Here is an 18215-nt window from a genome sequence, read left to right on the forward strand (position 1 = left end):
TTCGCAGCCCGGAGTCCACCGTGCAGGAGGAACCTGCTGCTAGCAAATGACGGCACTATATGGTGGTTTAAGCGACCTCTGTTACTTCACAGAGTTGCACGGAAACAAGACGATGTGCCCTGTTAACCCCACAGGAGTTCACAGCTAACTGTCGAGCTGAAGGCAGTCTGTGGTCACACACACATACAATCTCCTCACCGGAGAAGCCGGTATTCTAGAGGTTTATTTCAGCCAGGGCCCTAGATCCACACACACAATCTCCTCGCCGGAGGTGCCGGCTGTTGTGGATTCTGTTTGTGGGCTCCCTCTGGTGGTTACTGCTGGTACTGGGTGACTTTGGTGGGTTGCGGCCTTTGGTTTCCACCTGTCCATCAGTGGCTGGGTGTTTCCTATTTTACCTGGCCTTTCTGTCATTTCCCTTGCCGGCTATCAATGTATTCAGATGTGCTCTGTTTGGTTCCTGCCTACCTGCTCCCAGATCTTTCAGGATAAGCTAAGTGCTGATTTTCAGTTGTTTGGTTTTTTGTCCAGCTTGCTTATTATGTCTCTATGCTAGCTGGTAGCTCTAGTGGACTGAGGTTCTCCCCATGTGCCATGAGTTGGCACATGGGTTCTTGTAATCTCAGGATGGTTTTTTTTTGATTAGGGTTTTTTGCTGACCGCTCAGTCCCCTTTTGTATCGTTCTGCTTTCTAGTTTACAGCGGGCCTCAATTTGCTAAAACTATATATATCATCTCTATGTGTGTGCCTTCCTCTCATTTCACCGTCAATACATGTGAGGGGCAACTATATCTTTTGGGGTTCATTCCGCTGGAGGCAAGTGAGGTCTTTATTTTCTCTGCAGTGCTAGTTAGCTCTTAGGCTGGTGCGTGGCGTCTAGAACCAACGTAGGCACGCTCCCTGGCTATCTCTAGTTGCGTTTGTCAGGCGTAGGGCAGCGGTCAGCCCAGGTTCCATCACCCTAGAGCTCGTCCGTAATATATTTGTACTTTGCTTGTCCTGTGCTATCCCTAGCCATTGGGATTCATGACAGTATAGCCGGCCCACAAAGTGTTAATTGTTTGGGCTGAAGCAGGAGAAAGAGAAGTGTTTAAGGGAAATTTTTTTTTTTTTTCCCTTCAGAGTTTTGCTGCCTAGCCCTTAATTGCTGTCTAGCTGCTTCTTACCTCCTCTTAACCCTTGAATGGCTCTGATCTTAGCTGTTTAACATGGATGTCCAGAGTTTGGCTTCCAGCCTGAGTAATCTCGCGGCAAAAGTTCAAAACATACAGGATTTTGTTGTTCACACTCCCATGTCTGAACCTAGAATTCCTATTCCAGAGTTCTTTTCTGGAGATAGATCTACCTTCCTGAATTTCAGGAACAATTGTAAATTGTTTCTTTCTTTAAAATCTCGCTCCTCTGGAGACCCTGCTCAACAGGTCAAGATTGTAATATCTTTCCTGCGGGGCGACCCTCAGAATTGGGCATTTGCATTGGCACCAGGGGATCCTGCATTGCTCAGTGTGGATGCGTTTTTTCTGGCATTGGGATTGGTCTATGAAGAACCTAACCTGGAGATTCAGGCTGAAAAGGCTTTATTAGCCCTCTCTCAGGGGCATGATGAAGCGGAGATATATTGTCAGAAGTTTCGGAAATGGTCGGTGCTTGCTCAGTGGAATGAGTGCGCCCTGGCTGCAAACTTCAGAAATGGTCTTTCTGAGGCCATTAAGGATATTATGGTGGGGTTCCCTACGCCTACAGGTCTGAATGAGTCTATGGCTATGGCCATTCAGATTGATCGGCGTTTACGGGAGCGCAAACCCGTGCACCAGTTGGCGGTGTCTTCTGAACAGGCACCTGAGACTATGCAATGTGATAGAATTCAGTCCAGAAGTGAACGGCAAAATTATAGGCGGAAAAATGGATTGTGTTTCTATTGTGGTGATTCAGCTCATGTTATATCAGCATGCTCTAAACGCACAAAAAGGGTTGATAAATCTTTTGCCATTGGTACTCTGCAGCCTAAGTTCATTTTGTCTGTGACTCTGATTTTTTCACTGTCTTCCATTTCCGTCGATGCCTATGTGGATTCGGGCGCTGTCCTGAGTCTTATGGATTGGTCATTTGCTAAACGCTGCGGTTTTAGTCTGGAACCTCTGGAAGTTCCTATTCCTCTGAAGGGAATTGACTCTACACCATTGGCTATGAATAAACCGCAGTATTGGACACAAGTGACCATGCGCATGACTCCCGTTCATCAGGAGGTGATTCGCTTCCTTGTACTTTATAATTTACATGATGTACTAGTGCTTGGTCTGCCATGGTTACAAACTCATAATCCTGTCCTGGACTGGAAGACAATGTCTGTGTTAAGCTGGGGATGTCAGGGGGTTCATGATGATGCACCTCCGATTTCAATCGCTTCATCTACTCCTTCTGAGATCCCTGCGTTTTTGTCTGACTATAGGGATGTTTTTGAGGAGCCTAAGCTCAATTCGCTCCCTCCGCATAGAGATTGTGACTGTGCTATAGAATTGATTCCTGGCAGTAAGTTCCCTAAGGGTCGTTTATTTAATCTGTCACTGCCAGAGCATACTGCTATGCGGAATTATATTAAGGAGTCCTTGGAAAAGGGACATATTCGTCCATCTTCGTCCCCTCTGGGAGCAGGTTTTTTTTTTGTGGCAAAAAAAAAAGATGGTTCCCTGAGGCCTTGTATAGATAATCGCCTTCTGAATAAGATTACAGTCAAGTATCAGTATCCATTGCCATTATTGACTGATTTGTTTGCTCGCATTAAGGGGGCTAGGTGGTTCACTAAGATAGATCTTCGCGGTGCGTATAATCTGGTGCGGATAAAACAGGGTGATGAGTGGAAAACCGCATTTAATACGCCTGAGGGCCATTTTGAGTATTTGGTAATGCCTTTTGGACTCTCCAATGCTCCGTCAGTCTTTCAGTCCTTTATGCACAATATTTTCCGTGAATATCTGGATAAGTTTATGATTGTGTATTTGGATGATATTTTGGTGTTTTCTGATGACGGGGAGTCTCATGTTCTACAGGTCAGGAAGGTGTTTCAGGTTCTGCGGGCCAATTCTCTGTTTGTGAAGGGCTCAAAGTGTCTCTTCGGAGTCCAGAAGATTTCTTTTTTGGGGTACATTTTTTCTCCTTCTACTATTGAGATGGATCCCGTCAAGGTTCAGGCGATTTGTGACTGGACACAACCTACATCTGTTAAGAGCCTTCAGAAGTTCTTGGGGTTTGCTAATTTTTATCGTCGGTTCATTGCTAATTTTTCCAGTATTGTTAAACCTTTGACTGATTTGACTAAAAAGGGTGCTGATGTTGCTAATTGGTCTCCTGCTGCCGTGGAGGCCTTTCAGGAACTTAAGCGCCGGTTTTCTTCTGCTCCTGTGTTGTGTCAACCAGATGTTTCACTTCCTTTTCAGGTTGAGGTTGATGCTTCCGAGATTGGAGCGGGGGCGGTTTTGTCACAGAGAAGTTCTAATGGCTCGGTGATGAAGCCATGTGCATTCTTCTCTAGAAAATTCTCGCCCGCCGAGCGCAATTATGATGTGGGTAATCGGGAGCTTTTGTCCATGAAGTGGGCATTTGAGGAGTGGCGTCATTGGCTTGAGGGTGCTAAACATCGTGTGGTGGTCTTGACTGATCACAAGAATCTCATTTACCTTGAGTCTGCCAGGCGTTTGAATCCTAGACAGGCTCGTTGGTCGTTGTTTTTTTCTCGTTTCAATTTCGTGGTTTCATACCTGCCAGGTTCAAAGAATGTGAAGGCAGATGCTCTTTCCAGGAGTTTTGTGCCTGACTCTCCTGGAGACTCTGGGCCTACTGGTATCCTTAGGGATGGGGTAATATTGTCCGCCGTATCCCCAGACTTGCGATGTGCATTGCAGGAGTTTCAGGTGGATAAACCGGATCGTTGTCCACCAGAAAGACTGTTTGTTCCGGATGATTGGACCAGTAGAGTCATCTCCGAGGTCCATTCTTCTGTGTTGGCTGGTCATCCTGGAATATTTGGTACTAGAGACTTGGTGGCCAGGTCTTTTTGGTGGCCTTCCTTGTCTAGGGATGTGCGTACCTTTGTGCAGTCTTGTGAAGTGTGTGCTCGAGCTAAGCCTTGCTGTTCTCGGGCCAGTGGGTTGTTGTTATCCTTGCCCATCCCGAAGAGGCCTTGGACGCACATTTCCATGGATTTTATTTCTGATCTCCCGGTTTCACAGAAAATGTCCGTTATCTGGGTTGTGTGTGACCGCTTTTCTAAGATGGTTCATTTGGTGCCCTTGCCTAAGTTGCCTTCCTCCTCTGAGTTGGTCCCTTTATTTTTTCAGAACGTGGTTCGTTTGCATGGGATTCCGGAGAATATCGTTTCTGACAGGGGATCCCAGTTTGTGTCTAGATTTTGGCGGACGTTTTGTGCCAAGATGGGCATTGATTTGTCTTTCTCGTCTGCATTCCATCCTCAGACGAATGGCCAGACGGAGCGAACTAATCAGACCTTGGAAACTTATTTGAGGTGTTTTGTTTCTGCTGATCAAGATGACTGGGTTGCTTTTTTGCCACTGGCCGAATTTGCTCTTAATAATCGGGCTAGTTCGGCCACGTTGGTCTCTCCTTTTTTTTTTGTAATTCGGGGTTTCATCCTCGTTTTTCCTCTGGTCAGGTGGAGCCTTCGGATTGTCCTGGAGTGGACATGGTGGTGGACAGGCTACATCAGATTTGGAATCAGGTGGTGGACAATTTGAAGTTATCTCAGGAGAAGACTCAGCAGTTTGCTAATCGCCGTCGCCGCGTGGGTCCCCGACTTCTTGTTGGGGATTTGGTGTGGTTGTCTTCTCGTTTTGTCCCTATGAAGGTCTCTTCTCCTAAGTTCAAGCCTCGGTTCATCGGTCCTTATAGGATCTCGGAGATTCTTAACCCTGTATCTTTTCGTTTGGATCTCCCAGCATCGTTTGCTATTCATAATGTGTTCCATCGGTCGTTGTTGCGGAGGTATGAGGTGCCCGTTGTTCCTTCGGTTGAGCCTCCTGCTCCGGTGCTGGTGGAGGGAGAATTGGAGTATGTTGTTGAGAAGATCTTGGATTCTCGTGTTTCCAGACGCAAACTCCAGTATTTGGTTAAGTGGAAGGGTTATGGTCAGGAGGATAATTCCTGGGTGGTCGCCTCCGATGTTCATGCGACTGATTTGGTCCGCGCCTTCCATAGAGCTCACCCTGATCGCCCTGGGGGTTCTCGTGAGGGTTCGGTGACCCCTCCTCAAGGGGGGGGTACTGTTGTGGATTCTGTTTGTGGGCTCCCTCTGGTGGTTACTGCTGGTACTGGGTGACTTTGGTGGGTTGCGGCCTTTGGTTTCCACCTGTCCATCAGTGGCTGGGTGTTTCCTATTTTACCTGGCCTTTCTGTCATTTCCCTTGCCGGCTATCAATGTATTCAGATGTGCTCTGTTTGGTTCCTGCCTACCTGCTCCCAGATCTTTCAGGATAAGCTAAGTGCTGATTTTCAGTTGTTTGGTTTTTTGTCCAGCTTGCTTATTATGTCTCTATGCTAGCTGGTAGCTCTAGTGGACTGAGGTTCTCCCCATGTGCCATGAGTTGGCACATGGGTTCTTGTAATCTCAGGATGGTTTTTTTTTTATTAGGGTTTTTTGCTGACCGCTCAGTCCCCTTTTGTATCGTTCTGCTTTCTAGTTTACAGCGGGCCTCAATTTGCTAAAACTATATATATCATCTCTATGTGTGTGCCTTCCTCTCATTTCACCGTCAATACATGTGGGGGGCAACTATATCTTTTGGGGTTCATTCCGCTGGAGGCAAGTGAGGTCTTTATTTTCTCTGCAGTGCTAGTTAGCTCTTAGGCTGGTGCGTGGCGTCTAGAACCAACGTAGGCACGCTCCCTGGCTATCTCTAGTTGCGTTTGTCAGGCGTAGGGCAGCGGTCAGCCCAGGTTCCATCACCCTAGAGCTCGTCCGTAATATATTTGTACTTTGCTTGTCCTGTGCTATCCCTAGCCATTGGGATTCATGACAGCCGGCATTCTAGGGGCTTATTTCAGCCGAGTCCCTGAACACACACATAAATGTGACCACACTGGCGCATGCACAAAACTGATTCAATACTAGCGCATGGCCATGCAGTCATGAGAAAATAAATAGCTGCAGCAAGAACAGGACCTTCCTAGAAGGACCAATGAGAGGCTACTACAGAGCCTGAGCACCTTCAGGACCTTCCTGGAGGACCAATGGATTTAGCTGCAGTATCTGAACATGTGACCCTCGATCTCCACTGAGAGATCTTACTCTGGGCATGCTCAGAACGAGAAAAGCAGGACTTAGTCCCAGAAGCGTCTGCTTGCCGCTGCCCAGTACTGGCTTTAATGGCAGAAGCTGGAAAAGCAGCAGTAACCCTTTGAACAGAGTCAGACTGAGCAAGACGCTGGGACCGATGCCTCCGCTGAGCAGGCTCCACTGCAGCTGGTGAAGGATGGGAGACCGCAGCGGAGATGGCTCGAGATTCCCCCTGTGCAGAGGCGGGACCTCGACCCCCAACATTACCCCCCTCCTAGGGCCCCCCTCCTTGGACCTCGCTACGTTCGAAGGCAGCAATGAGCTGCGGAGCTCGAATATGCTTAGCAGGCTCCCAGGGCCTGTCCTCTGGGCCATAACCCCTCCAATCCACCAAATAAAATTTTTTGCCACATACCACCTTGCACCCCAAGATAGCGTTCACCTCGTAATCATCTGAAGATGAACCCGATGTCCTGGCAGATGACTCGGAAAACCGGGACATGAATACGGGCTTCAAGAGGGACACATGAAACGTGTCGGTGATACTCAGGCGTGGCGGAAGGGCTAAACGGTAGACCACAGGGTTAACCTGTTTGAGGACCTTGAAAGGACCCAAGTAGCGAGGTGCAAACCTAGTGGACTCAACTCGCAGCCTGATGTTACGGGCAGAGAGCCACACTAAATCGCCAGGAGAAAAGGTCGGAGCGGGGCGCCGATGTGTATCAGCGGAGGACCTCATTCTCTCCTTGGAGGCCCGAACGGCATCCTGAGTGTGGTCCCAAATGTCCCGTGCCTCCACAGCCCAGTCTGCCACCCTGGAGTCGGCAGAAGACACGGGCATTGGCACAGGTACCCGCGGATGCTGACAATAGTTAAGGAAGAATGGAGTCTGCCCAGTGGAGTCAGCTACAGCGTTGTTCAGTGCAAACTCTGCCCACGATAGCAAAGATGCCCAGTCATCCTGCCTGGCTGAGACAAAATGTCGCAGATATGTGACCAAGATCTGGTTGGCCCTCTCTACCAACCCATTCGTCTCGGGATGATACGCAGAAGAGAGATTCAACTCAATGCTAAGAAGATGACAAAGCTCTCTCCAGAACCGAGAGGCAAACTGGGGACCCCGGTCACTGACAATTTTGTCCGGCATACCGTGTAGACGGAAGATGTGTTTTATAAACAATGCTGCCAAGGCCCATGCAGAAGGTAGCCGGGGAAGCGGCACCAAGTGCACCATTTTAGAAAAATGATCGATGATAACCCAAATGATGGTACAGCCAAGAGACTTGGGCAAACCCACCACAAAGTCCATCCTGACCATCTCCCAAGGCCTGTCTGCCACCGGCAGGGGATATAATATCCCAGCTGGCCATTGTCGAGAAGACTTATTTTTGGCGCAGGAGACACACGCCTGAATATAGTCTCCGACGTCACGGATCATATGTGGCCACCAGTACGTTCTCGCCAACAGCTCAGATGTCCTTTTAGTCCCAAAGTGTCCACCCACTCTGGACAAATGAGCCCAAGAGAGAACCTCCAGTCGCAAATTTGCTGGCACGAAAGTCCTACCCGGGGGCACAGACTCAAGCGAAACTGGAGCCAAGGTCCTCAGACTCTCAGAAGGGACAATAAGCCGAGGTTCCTCCTCCTCTGCTGATCACACTACGGAGTGGGAGAGAGCATCAGCACGAATTTTCTTCTCCCCGGAGAGAAAATGGAGGGTGAAATGGAACCGGGAGAAGAACAGGGACCATCTGGCCTGGCGAGTATTTAGCCGCTGGGCAGTCTGAATATAGACCAAATTATTGTGGTCGGTGAAAACTTGGAAGGGAAAATGAGCCCCCTCCAAGAGATGTCTCCACTCCGAGAAGGCCAACTTCATAGCTAGCAACTCCCTGTCCCCGATGGAATAATTCCTCTCTGCCGGTGTGAAGGTCTTAGAGAAAAAGAAGCAGGGATGCTTCCAACCTTGAGCATCCTTTTGGAATAGGACTGCTCCAGCACCGACAGATGAGGCATCCACCTCCATTATGAAAGGTTTATCTACATCAGGGCGATGTAGAATGGGAGCGCTAGCAAAGTGGGACTTAATATAGAGGAAGGTCTTGGAGACGTCTTCTGACCACAATTTGTGATTTGCTCCCTTTTTGGTGAGCGCAACCAAAGGAGCTACCAAAGTTGAGAAGTGGGGAATGAACTGGCGATAGTAGTTAATGAACCCCATAAAACGCTGCACCGCTTTGAGAGAATGGGGTTCCTGCCAGTCATCACAGCCTGTAGCTTGGCAGGATCCATAGCCAATCCTTGGGCCGAGATGATATAGCCCAGGAAAGGCAAAGACTCCTACTCAAACACACACTTCTCCAACTTGGCATAGAGGGAATTTGCCCGTAGGAGGTTGAAGACTTTGCACACATCTCTCCGGTGGGAGTCTATATCTGGAGAGTAGATGAGAATATCATCCAGGTAGACTACCACCGAGGTGGAGAGCATATCCTGGAAGATATCATTTACAAAGTCTTGGAAAACGGCTGGGGCATTACAGAGCCCAAAGGGCATCACCAGATACTCATAGTGCCCATCCCTGGTGTTAAAAGCCATCTTCCATTCGTCCCCCTCACGGATGCGAATCAGGTTGTAAGCACCCCGCAGATCTAGTTTAGTAAACACTCTTGCTCCCCGAAGCCTGTCAAAAAGCTCAGATATCAGGGGCAGAGGGTGATGGCGTTAAGACCCCTGTAATCAATGCATGGACGTAATTCTCCGTTCTTCTTCTGCACAAAGAAGAACCCAGCCCCTGCAGGTGACACAGACTTCCTAATGAATCCCCTTGCCAAATTCTCCTGGATGTACTGAGACATAGCCTCCGTCTCTGGGAGAGACAATGGGTAGACTCGACCCCGGGGAGGCTCAGCACCAGGCAGGAGGTCAATAGGACAGTCATAGGGGCGGTGAGGCGGAAGAGTCTCCGCAGCCCTTTGGAGAACATGTCCGCATAGGGCCAATATTGCTTGGGGAGAGAGGAGAGATCTGTGGGTACCTCAGTTGTAGCAACCTGAATGCATTCCCTCTGACATCTACCCCACAAGATTTATTCCATCCCAAAATCCTGCCTGTGGACCACTCAATATGAGGAGAGTGGTACCGTGGCCAAGGTATCCCTAACAGGACCTCATCAATTCCCTCAGGAATGACGAGCAGAGATATTATCTCCTGATGAGATGGCGACATGGATAGAGTAAACGTGATGGTCTGGTGTGTAATTTGTGAGGGCAGTGTTGACCCATTCACCACTCGTACGGTCACTGGTTGGGCGAGCATCACCAGAGGTATTGCGTGTCATTGGGCGAAGGCAGAAGACATAAAATTGCCCTCCGCCCCGGAGTCCACGCAAAGCTCTACCGAATGAGTGGATGGGCCAATGGTAATTGTCCCCTTAAAGGACAATTTGGAGGCAAACGTCGCCGTGTCTAGTGAACCTCCACCCACTACCACTAGACGCTGACGTTTCCCCGACCGCTGAGGACATCTGGTGGCAAAATGTCCTGACTGCCGGCAAACATGACAGACCCTAAGTGCACGAGTAACCGGGACTTAGGTCCCGCTCGTGGCAACTCCATGGCCTCATGTGACTCGATTGACTGAACCGGAGATTCCAAAGGTTTGGCGAAGGTGGGAGCCAGCCGAAACCTCTGCCTACACTGGGCTCGCTCTAACCTCCGCTCGTGAAAACGGAGGTCAATACGAGTAGATACAACTATTAACTCCTCCAGTGTGGCGGGAATCTCCCTAGCAGCCAGAGCGTCCTTAACATGGTCAGTCAGCCCCCTCCAAAATATAGGGATAAGGGCTTTATCCAACCACTCCAGCTCAGATGCTAAGGTGTGGAAGTGGACGGCAAAATGGCTGACCAAGGACAAGCCCTGAGTCAATGCCAACAGTTGGAGCGCCGTATCATGGGTAACTCGAGGTCCTAAAAAGACCTGTTTCAGAGTGCTCAGAAACAGCGGAGCACTCTGCACCACATGATCACCACGCTCCCACAGTGGCGTAGCCCACTCCAACGCCCTGTTTGACAGGAGGGACATAATGAATCCCACGTTTGCCCGCTCTGTAGGGAAACGTGCAGCCAGAAGCTCGAGGTGTATTGAGCACTGACTCACGAAACCCCTACAAGATTTGCCATCACCAGAGAATTTTTCTGGCAGCGGGAGGCGAGATAGGGTCGGAACAGGAGTGGCAGTGGACAAAGTTGCTGCAGCCACGCTAGCAGCCTGAACAGCTACTGCGGTAACATCCACAGCTGAGGTTGTGCGCTCGAGAGCCGCCAACCTACCCTCCAGCTGCTGGATGTACCGCAAAGATTGCTGTTTGTCCGCCATTGCTAGCCAGACCCTGGCGCTAGTATTATGTTAGGTTACGTTCACATTTGCGTTGTTGGGCGTTGCGTCGGCGATGCATAGGCGACGCAACACACAACGCATGCAAAACGCATGCAAAATGCATTGTTTTGTGACGCATGCGTCCTTTTTTGCCATGTTTTTTGATGCACAAAAAATGCAACTTGCTGCGTCCTCTGCGCCCTGACGCTTGGGCAAAAAAAATGCATGCATCACAAAACGCAACACAACGCATGACCATGCCCCCCCATATTAAATATAGGGGCGCATGACGCATGCGACGTCGCGGCTGCGCCCGACGCAACGCAAATGTGAACGTAGCCTTAGGGCTAGCGAAACGCACTGAGTAAATATAGATGTTATTATTGGTGCGCTTGCAGCCCGGGGTCCACCGTGCAGGAGGAACCTGCTGCTAGCAAATGACGGCACTATATGACGGTTTAAGCGACCTCTGTTACTTCACAGAGTCGCACGGAAACAAGACGCTGTGCCTTGTTAACCCCACAGGAGTTCACAGCTAACTGCCGAGCTGAAGGCAGTCTGTGGTCACACACACATACAATCTCCTCACCGGAGAAGCCGGTATTCTAGGGGCTTATTTCAGCCGGGGCCCTAGATCCACACACACAATCTCCTCGGCGGAGGTGCTGGCATTCTAGGGGCTTATTTCAGCCGAGTCCCTGAACACACACATAAATGTGACCACACTGGCGCATGCACAAAACTGATTCAATACTAGCGCATGGCCATGCGGTCATGAGAACCTTAAATAGCTGCAGCAAGAACAGGACCTTCCTAGAAGGACCAATGAGAGGCTGCTACAGAGCCTGAGCACCTTCAGGACCTTCTTGGAGGACCAATGGATTTAGCTGCAGTATCTGAACATGTGACCCTCGATCTCCACTGAGAGTTCTTACTCTGGGCATGCTCAGAACGAGAAAAGCAGGACTTAGTCCCAGAAGTGTCTGCTCACCGCTGCCCAGTACTGGCTTTAATGGCAGAAGCTGGAAAAGCAGCAGTAACCCTTTGGACAGAGTCAGACTGAGCAAGACACTGGGACCGACGCCTCCGCTGAGCAGGCTCCATTGCAGCTGGAGAAGGATGGGAGACCACAGCGGAGATGGCTCGAGATTCCCCCTGTGCAGAGGCGGGACCTCAACCCCCAACAAACACCTCCTTTTCTTCTCCCTTCCCTCTCCCCCCGGTGTCCACCATGTTGGGCATATTTAAACTGACACAACGCCTTAGAGAGTATGGGAACTTATCCCCAGGTGGCTGTTTGTAATTATCAATAATGAAAGGACCTTGACTTGCTTTAAAGAGGGATTTAGGGTATGTGCACACGTCAGGATTTCTTGCAGAAATTTCCTGAAGAAAACCAGAAATTTTCTGCAAGAAATCTGCATTTTTTTTGCGTTTTTTTCCCGTTTTTTTTGCATTTTTTTTAGCATTTTGCAAGCGAAATTAGCTTGCAGAATGCTAAAGTTTTCCAAGCGATCTGTAGCATCGCTTGGAAAAGTGACTGACAGGTTGGTCACTCTTGTCAAACATAGTGTTTGACAAGTGTGACCAACTTTTAACTATAGATGCTGCTTATGCAGCATCAATAGTAAAAAGATTCATGTTAAAAATAAAAAAATAAAAAAATGGTTATACTCACCCTCTGCAGACAGCCGATCCTATAGATGGTGTGTGCGTGCAGGACCTTCGATGACGTCACGGTCGCGTGACCCAGACGTCAACGCAGGTCCTTCACACAGAGCATCTATAGGAACGGAAGCGGCAGCATGCACCGCTGAGAGGCGGGAAGACTCCGGGGGCCATCGAAGGTGAGTATATGACTTTTTTTTATTTTAATTCTTTTTTTTTTTTTACCAATTATATGGTGCCGAGTCCATGGAGGAGAGTCTCCTCTCCTCCACCCTGGGTACCAACCGCACATAATCTGCTTACTTCCCGCATGGTGTGCACAGCCCCGTGCGGGAAGTAAGCAGATCAATGCATTCCTAGGTGTGCGGAATCCCCGCAATTCCGCAAATTTAATGAACATGTTGCTTTTTTTTCCACGATGCAATTTTTTCGCGGAAAAAAATGCAACATTTGCACAAGAAATGCAGAATACACTGTTAATAATAGGAGGCATACGTAAGCGTTTTTTTCGTGTTTTTATCACGTTTTTAACGCGAAAAATACTGAACGTGTGCACATGGCCTTATTGTTCTGGGATATTTAGGGAAGGGATTATTTTCACCTATTATCCTCAACTATTACCAGATAACGGTCATGATATAATGTAAATTGTGTGCAGGGTGCTCCAACCATTTCGGTGTTTTTTTCTGCAACACATCTATTTACATTGTCTGTGCTTTTAATACTTTTATGTATTGTAACAAATTCAGTTTTTCTATATTTGTTATCAAAACTCTAGTATTCTCCAGTGTTTTTGCATTGTTAGTTATGGAGGTAAACATAGTTACCTAGTATTATGCATGGGTCACACTATGAGTCTGGAAATTGGGATATTAGTGGCTATCTATACATGTAGCCAAACACTATAGTCTAATTTTATATTATCCCTTCTTCACATTATGAACAATGAAAACATTAAAAAGTTTAAGAGTTTTGCTGCCTTTTGTTACTGTATTTGTCTTTTTACTAGGTGTCGTCTAGAGAAGTAGCTGAACAAACCAATTGCCTCTTCATCAGACTTTTCCCTGGAGTAATGCTTTTAAAATCAGAGAACCTATTGTATATCATATATTGGTTTACTTAATAATAAGTTAAGTTGATGATAATGATAAGTTAAGTAATTACATGCCATTTGTCTACTTGAAGGTGTCAAATTAATTTATGCCTTTTTAAAATGTTTCCAGATAAATTTTTACTTACCAAGAATGACTACTAGACTATATTTTATCGCTTTCATTTTGGCCTTTGATATGAGTCCTCGATGACTGTAACTAGCAGAGAATTTCCCATCTAGGAGAAAGATTACTAAGAGTTAACATTACATGAAGAATTAATGTTTTTATGCATAAAACAGTTAATATAATTTACATCTGTGACAGATAAATCAGTGAATATAGGTTCAAAATTGTGTGTTGTCTAATGTTTTAATATTTCTTTGAAATTGCATGACAGAAAGTCCTTGTTCTTACTATATATCTGTGGGATATACCTCTTTGTTGGTCAGATGTAAGGGATTTTGTAGCATTCTAGTTCCTAAAAAGACATACATGTAATAGTCTTTCCATCACCTTCATCTAATAAAGTCCCCTGTGCTGGCCCCTATTTTTGTAATAATTTCCCCATTCCTCTCCTCTTTCTGTAATAATGTCCCTCATCTTGACCATCATGATGTAATAATGTATCTTATCCTATGCTCCTTTCTGTTATAATATCCCTTGTCCTGAGCCTCTTTGTGTTATTATGTCCCCCATTCTTGGCCTTTCCTGGTAAAATGTCCCCCCTCATGGTCCTACCATAATGACCCCCATCATGGACCCCATTCTGGTATAATAACCTCCATCTTGGGCCCCATTTTAATTTAATGACTCCAATCCTAAGCACCTTCCTTGAATAAAGACCCTCATCCTGAACCTGATTCTGAAATACTAACCCCTATCCTGGGCACCTTCCTTGTTTAATGTCCCCCATCCTGGACCCCATTCTGGTATAATGATCCCATCCTTGACCTAATTCTGGTATAATGGTCCCCATCCTGGGCACCTTCCTAGTATAATGACCCCATTGTGGTATAATGTCCATTTTCTTTTCCAAAACATTAAAAACCAAACTATTTTTCTTACTTTCCTCCTCTCCCACAATAGGCAGTCTCCTCTTCTGTAACTGACAGCTGACTTCAGTGTGTCGGCACAGGAAGCGCATGATGTCACTGTCATGTGCCACTTGTGACTGGCATGCTAACGTCAGCTGCTTTACCTCTAATTGGCCATTGGAGTGCATTGCAGTGCAGAGAGCTGAAGGGTCCCTGTACTGCAATAGACTTCAGCTGAATATGCGTCCTTTGACGCACATTTAGCTCAAGTAGTCACTGGCCTCAGCAGGCCCCATTCCTGCATGGTCTGTGTTATGGTCACAATCTCTGTGACCGAGACGGTTATGCCCCTGGGTCTGTCTCTTAGTGTATAAGTAGGTACGAAGACTACTTCATTTAGAAAAAAAATTCACTGGGGAACATAATTTTCATTAGCTTTTGTCTGACAGTTGTTTACTAGTAAATTTATGCTTTTGAATCCAAAAGTGACCCAAGTTTTCCTCTATCACAACTTTTTAAGTTACATGATACCCTCCGTTTGTCTCCAAAAATTGTACAAAATGTACACACAATGGAAAATGCAAAAAATAACCAGGCAGTAATGTTTATTTAAGGGGAACTTGTCACCCTCAAAATCAAAGATGAGCTAAGCTCACCAGCATCAGGGGCTTATCTACAGCATTTTGTAATGCTGTAGATAAGCCCATGATGTATCCTGAATAATGAGAAAAAGAGGTCAGATTATACATACCCAGGGGCGGTCCCGCTGCGGTCCGGTCCGATGGGCGTCGCGGTCTGGTCCAGAGCCTCCCATCTTCATAGGATGACGTCCTCTTCTTGTCTTCACGCTGCGGCTCCAGTGCAGACGTACTTTGTCTGGCCTGTTGAGGGCAGAGTAAAGTACTGCAGTGCGCTGGGGCCGGGCCTCTCTGACCTTTCCCTGCGCCTGCGCACTGCAGTACTTTGCAGTGCAAATTGCATTTTTCAAACTTTGAGTGATTATCCCTTTAATCCAGATAGTCACCCCATAGTAAAACATTAATAAATAATATTTCCCTCATGTCTGCTTTACATCAGTACCATTTGTAAAATGTTGTTTTACTTTGTTAGCATTTTAGAAGGTTTAAAAATGTAGTAGTCATTTTTCATTTTTTTCAAGGAAATTTACAAAACTTATTTTTTTAAGGGACCTATTAAGTTTTGAATTGATCTTGGGGGTCTTATAAATTGGAATCCCCCCAAAAGTGATTCTATTTTAAAAACGGCACCCCTCATCATATTCATAATTGCTTTCAGGTAGTTTATTAACCCTTCAGGTGTTTTTCAGGAATTAATGCAAAGTGGCATAACAGGAATGAAGAAATTGATTTTTACCACGTAAATGTTGCTGACTTCCGAACAGGCCGCTATAGCCGGCAGACTTTAAGGCTATTATTGGCCATGAATTGCCATGGCAAACATCAGGACCAAACAATCAAGATCTCAGGATGCCAATGGGGTTGAAGTGGGAGCGTCCAAACTCTGTTAGCCATCTAGATACTATAGTCATTATTGAGAGCAGCATTTAAGGAGTTTAAATAACTATAGTTGCCGTGACTGCCACTAGGAATTTCAGGGCTCCATACTGGCAAACTTTTCAGGGCCCCCTTGAGACTCCGCCCAGGCTCCACCCCAGCCCTACCTCCAACCCTCGAACTGTCCACAGTCCCACAGCTCTGTCTTGGAAAAACTCCACTTCTGCACCACATCTTCACCAATCACACATTAACAGTTCCCATCACCAGATCACACATATAGCCATCAGCTTTTGTTCTGGCCAAAATATTTTATAAGCTGCCACCACGACAAGTGTTGTGAATTCTGCTTTTGGGCTCCCTCCGGTGGTTGTAGGTGGTAATGCAGTTGCCCCTGAGTTGCAGTCCTGGTCAGGTGTATCTGCTGATTGCAGTTCTGACTGGGGTATTTAGGTGTGCAGGATTCATTAGTCCTTGCCAGTTGTCAATTGTTGTTGGGAGGTGTTGGACCTCTGCTTGGTTCCTCCTGCCTTTCTGCCAAATCAGCAAAGATAAGTGTCTGGGTTTTTTTTCCTGTGGCACACATGCTATGTGCTTCACAATTCAGTGCTATTCTTTGTGTTTTCTTGTCCAGCTTAGATTGTGTCAGTATTTTCTCAGTCTTGTTGGATTCTCTGGAGTGGCAGATATACATTCCATGTCTTTAGTTAGATTGTGGAACATTTTGTATTATCTGCTGTGGATATTTTTGGAAGGGTTTTACTACTGACCGCCTAGTAATCTGTCCTATCCCTTCCTATTTAGCTAGAGTGGCCTCTTTTGCTAAATCCTGTTTTCTACCTGCGTGTGTCTATTCTTCTCCTACTCACAGTCATTATTCGTGGGGGGCTGCCTATCCTTTGGGGGTCTTCTCTGAGGCAAGGTAGCATTCCTATTTCCATCTATAGGGGTATTTAGTCCTCCGGCTGTGTCGAGGTGTCTAGGGTTTGTTAGGCACACCCCACGGCTACTTCCAGTTGCGGTGTTAGTTCAGGATTTGCGGTCAGTACAGGTTCCACCGACTCCAGAGAAAGTTTCATGCAGCTCCAAGGTCACCAGATCATAACAGACAAGGTACACTCCACTGGCTGGTCTCTACTTTACTGTAACCTATTAAACATTTGATAAAATATCCAATACAATTTGGGTATATTTTTATTTATTTTTCAATGTTTAAAATAACCAATAATATCACATACAAGGGACAAATACCATCGCACCATAATCAGACACCATATTACCACCACATAGTGACCTATAATGCCACATACAAGGGACAAATACCACCGCACCATGTCCAGATCACATATTACCACCACATAGTGACCAATAATACCACATACAAGGAACAGATACCACCACACCATGACCAGACCACATATTACACCACATAGTGACCAAATAATAGCACATACAAGGAGCAAATACCACCACACCATGACCAGACACCATATTACCACCACATAGTGACTGATTATTACAATACTGGTCATTAATAAAAAAACACAATATTAATATCACCATGAGTGCCATTATACACAGGAGCTCTGTACTTAATAATATAATTTTTAAAATAATCTGTATTTTATATAGCACTAACATATTCTGCAGCGCTTTACACACATTATCAGCACTGTCCCCATTAGGGCTCACAATCTAAATTCCCTATCAGTATGTCCTTGGAATGTGGGAGGAAACCAGAGAACCCGGAGGAAATCCACACAAACACGGGAAGAACATACAAACTCCTTGCAGATGTCCTTGGTGGGATATGAACCCAGGACTCCAGCCTGCAAGGCTGTAGTGCTAACCACTAAGCCACCATACTTACTTAGTATGCAGTGTCTGTGTACAGGTAATACAGTGATCGCCAGTCACATTATACACACAAGCGCTGTATATATTGTACAGGTTATACAGTGATCAATGACATTGTACACAGGACCTCTCTATATAGTATCATTGTAAAGGTAATACAGTGATCACTGGTGACATTGTACACAGGTCCGCTGTATATAGTATACAGTGTATAGTGTCAGTGTACAGGTAACACACTGACTCACCAGTGATGTCTCTAGGTGAAGTCCTTCATCTTCACTTTTCATCTTCATCCAGCACAGACCGCCATAACTTCTTCCATCAGGACTCGTCTCTGCAGGAAATGACACAGTTATGTACAGCTCCGCTTGCAGGTCACATT

General features: G+C 46.5%; 1 protein-coding gene across 2 annotated transcripts in view; it reads right to left on the minus strand.

The window, feature by feature from the left end:
* The window catches only part of NPSR1 (neuropeptide S receptor 1), a 914796-nt gene that overhangs the window by 116919 nt on the left and 779662 nt on the right, over positions 1-18215 (minus strand). For both annotated transcript variants that reach the window (XM_077267601.1, XM_077267602.1), the window contains one exon: positions 13574-13663. In XM_077267601.1, the coding sequence (XP_077123716.1) occupies positions 13574-13663 (90 nt within the window). The remainder of the gene's footprint in view (positions 1-13573; positions 13664-18215) is intronic.

This window comes from Ranitomeya variabilis, chromosome 6, assembly GCF_051348905.1.
Source record: "Ranitomeya variabilis isolate aRanVar5 chromosome 6, aRanVar5.hap1, whole genome shotgun sequence".
Taxonomy (NCBI): Eukaryota; Metazoa; Chordata; class Amphibia; order Anura; family Dendrobatidae; genus Ranitomeya; species Ranitomeya variabilis.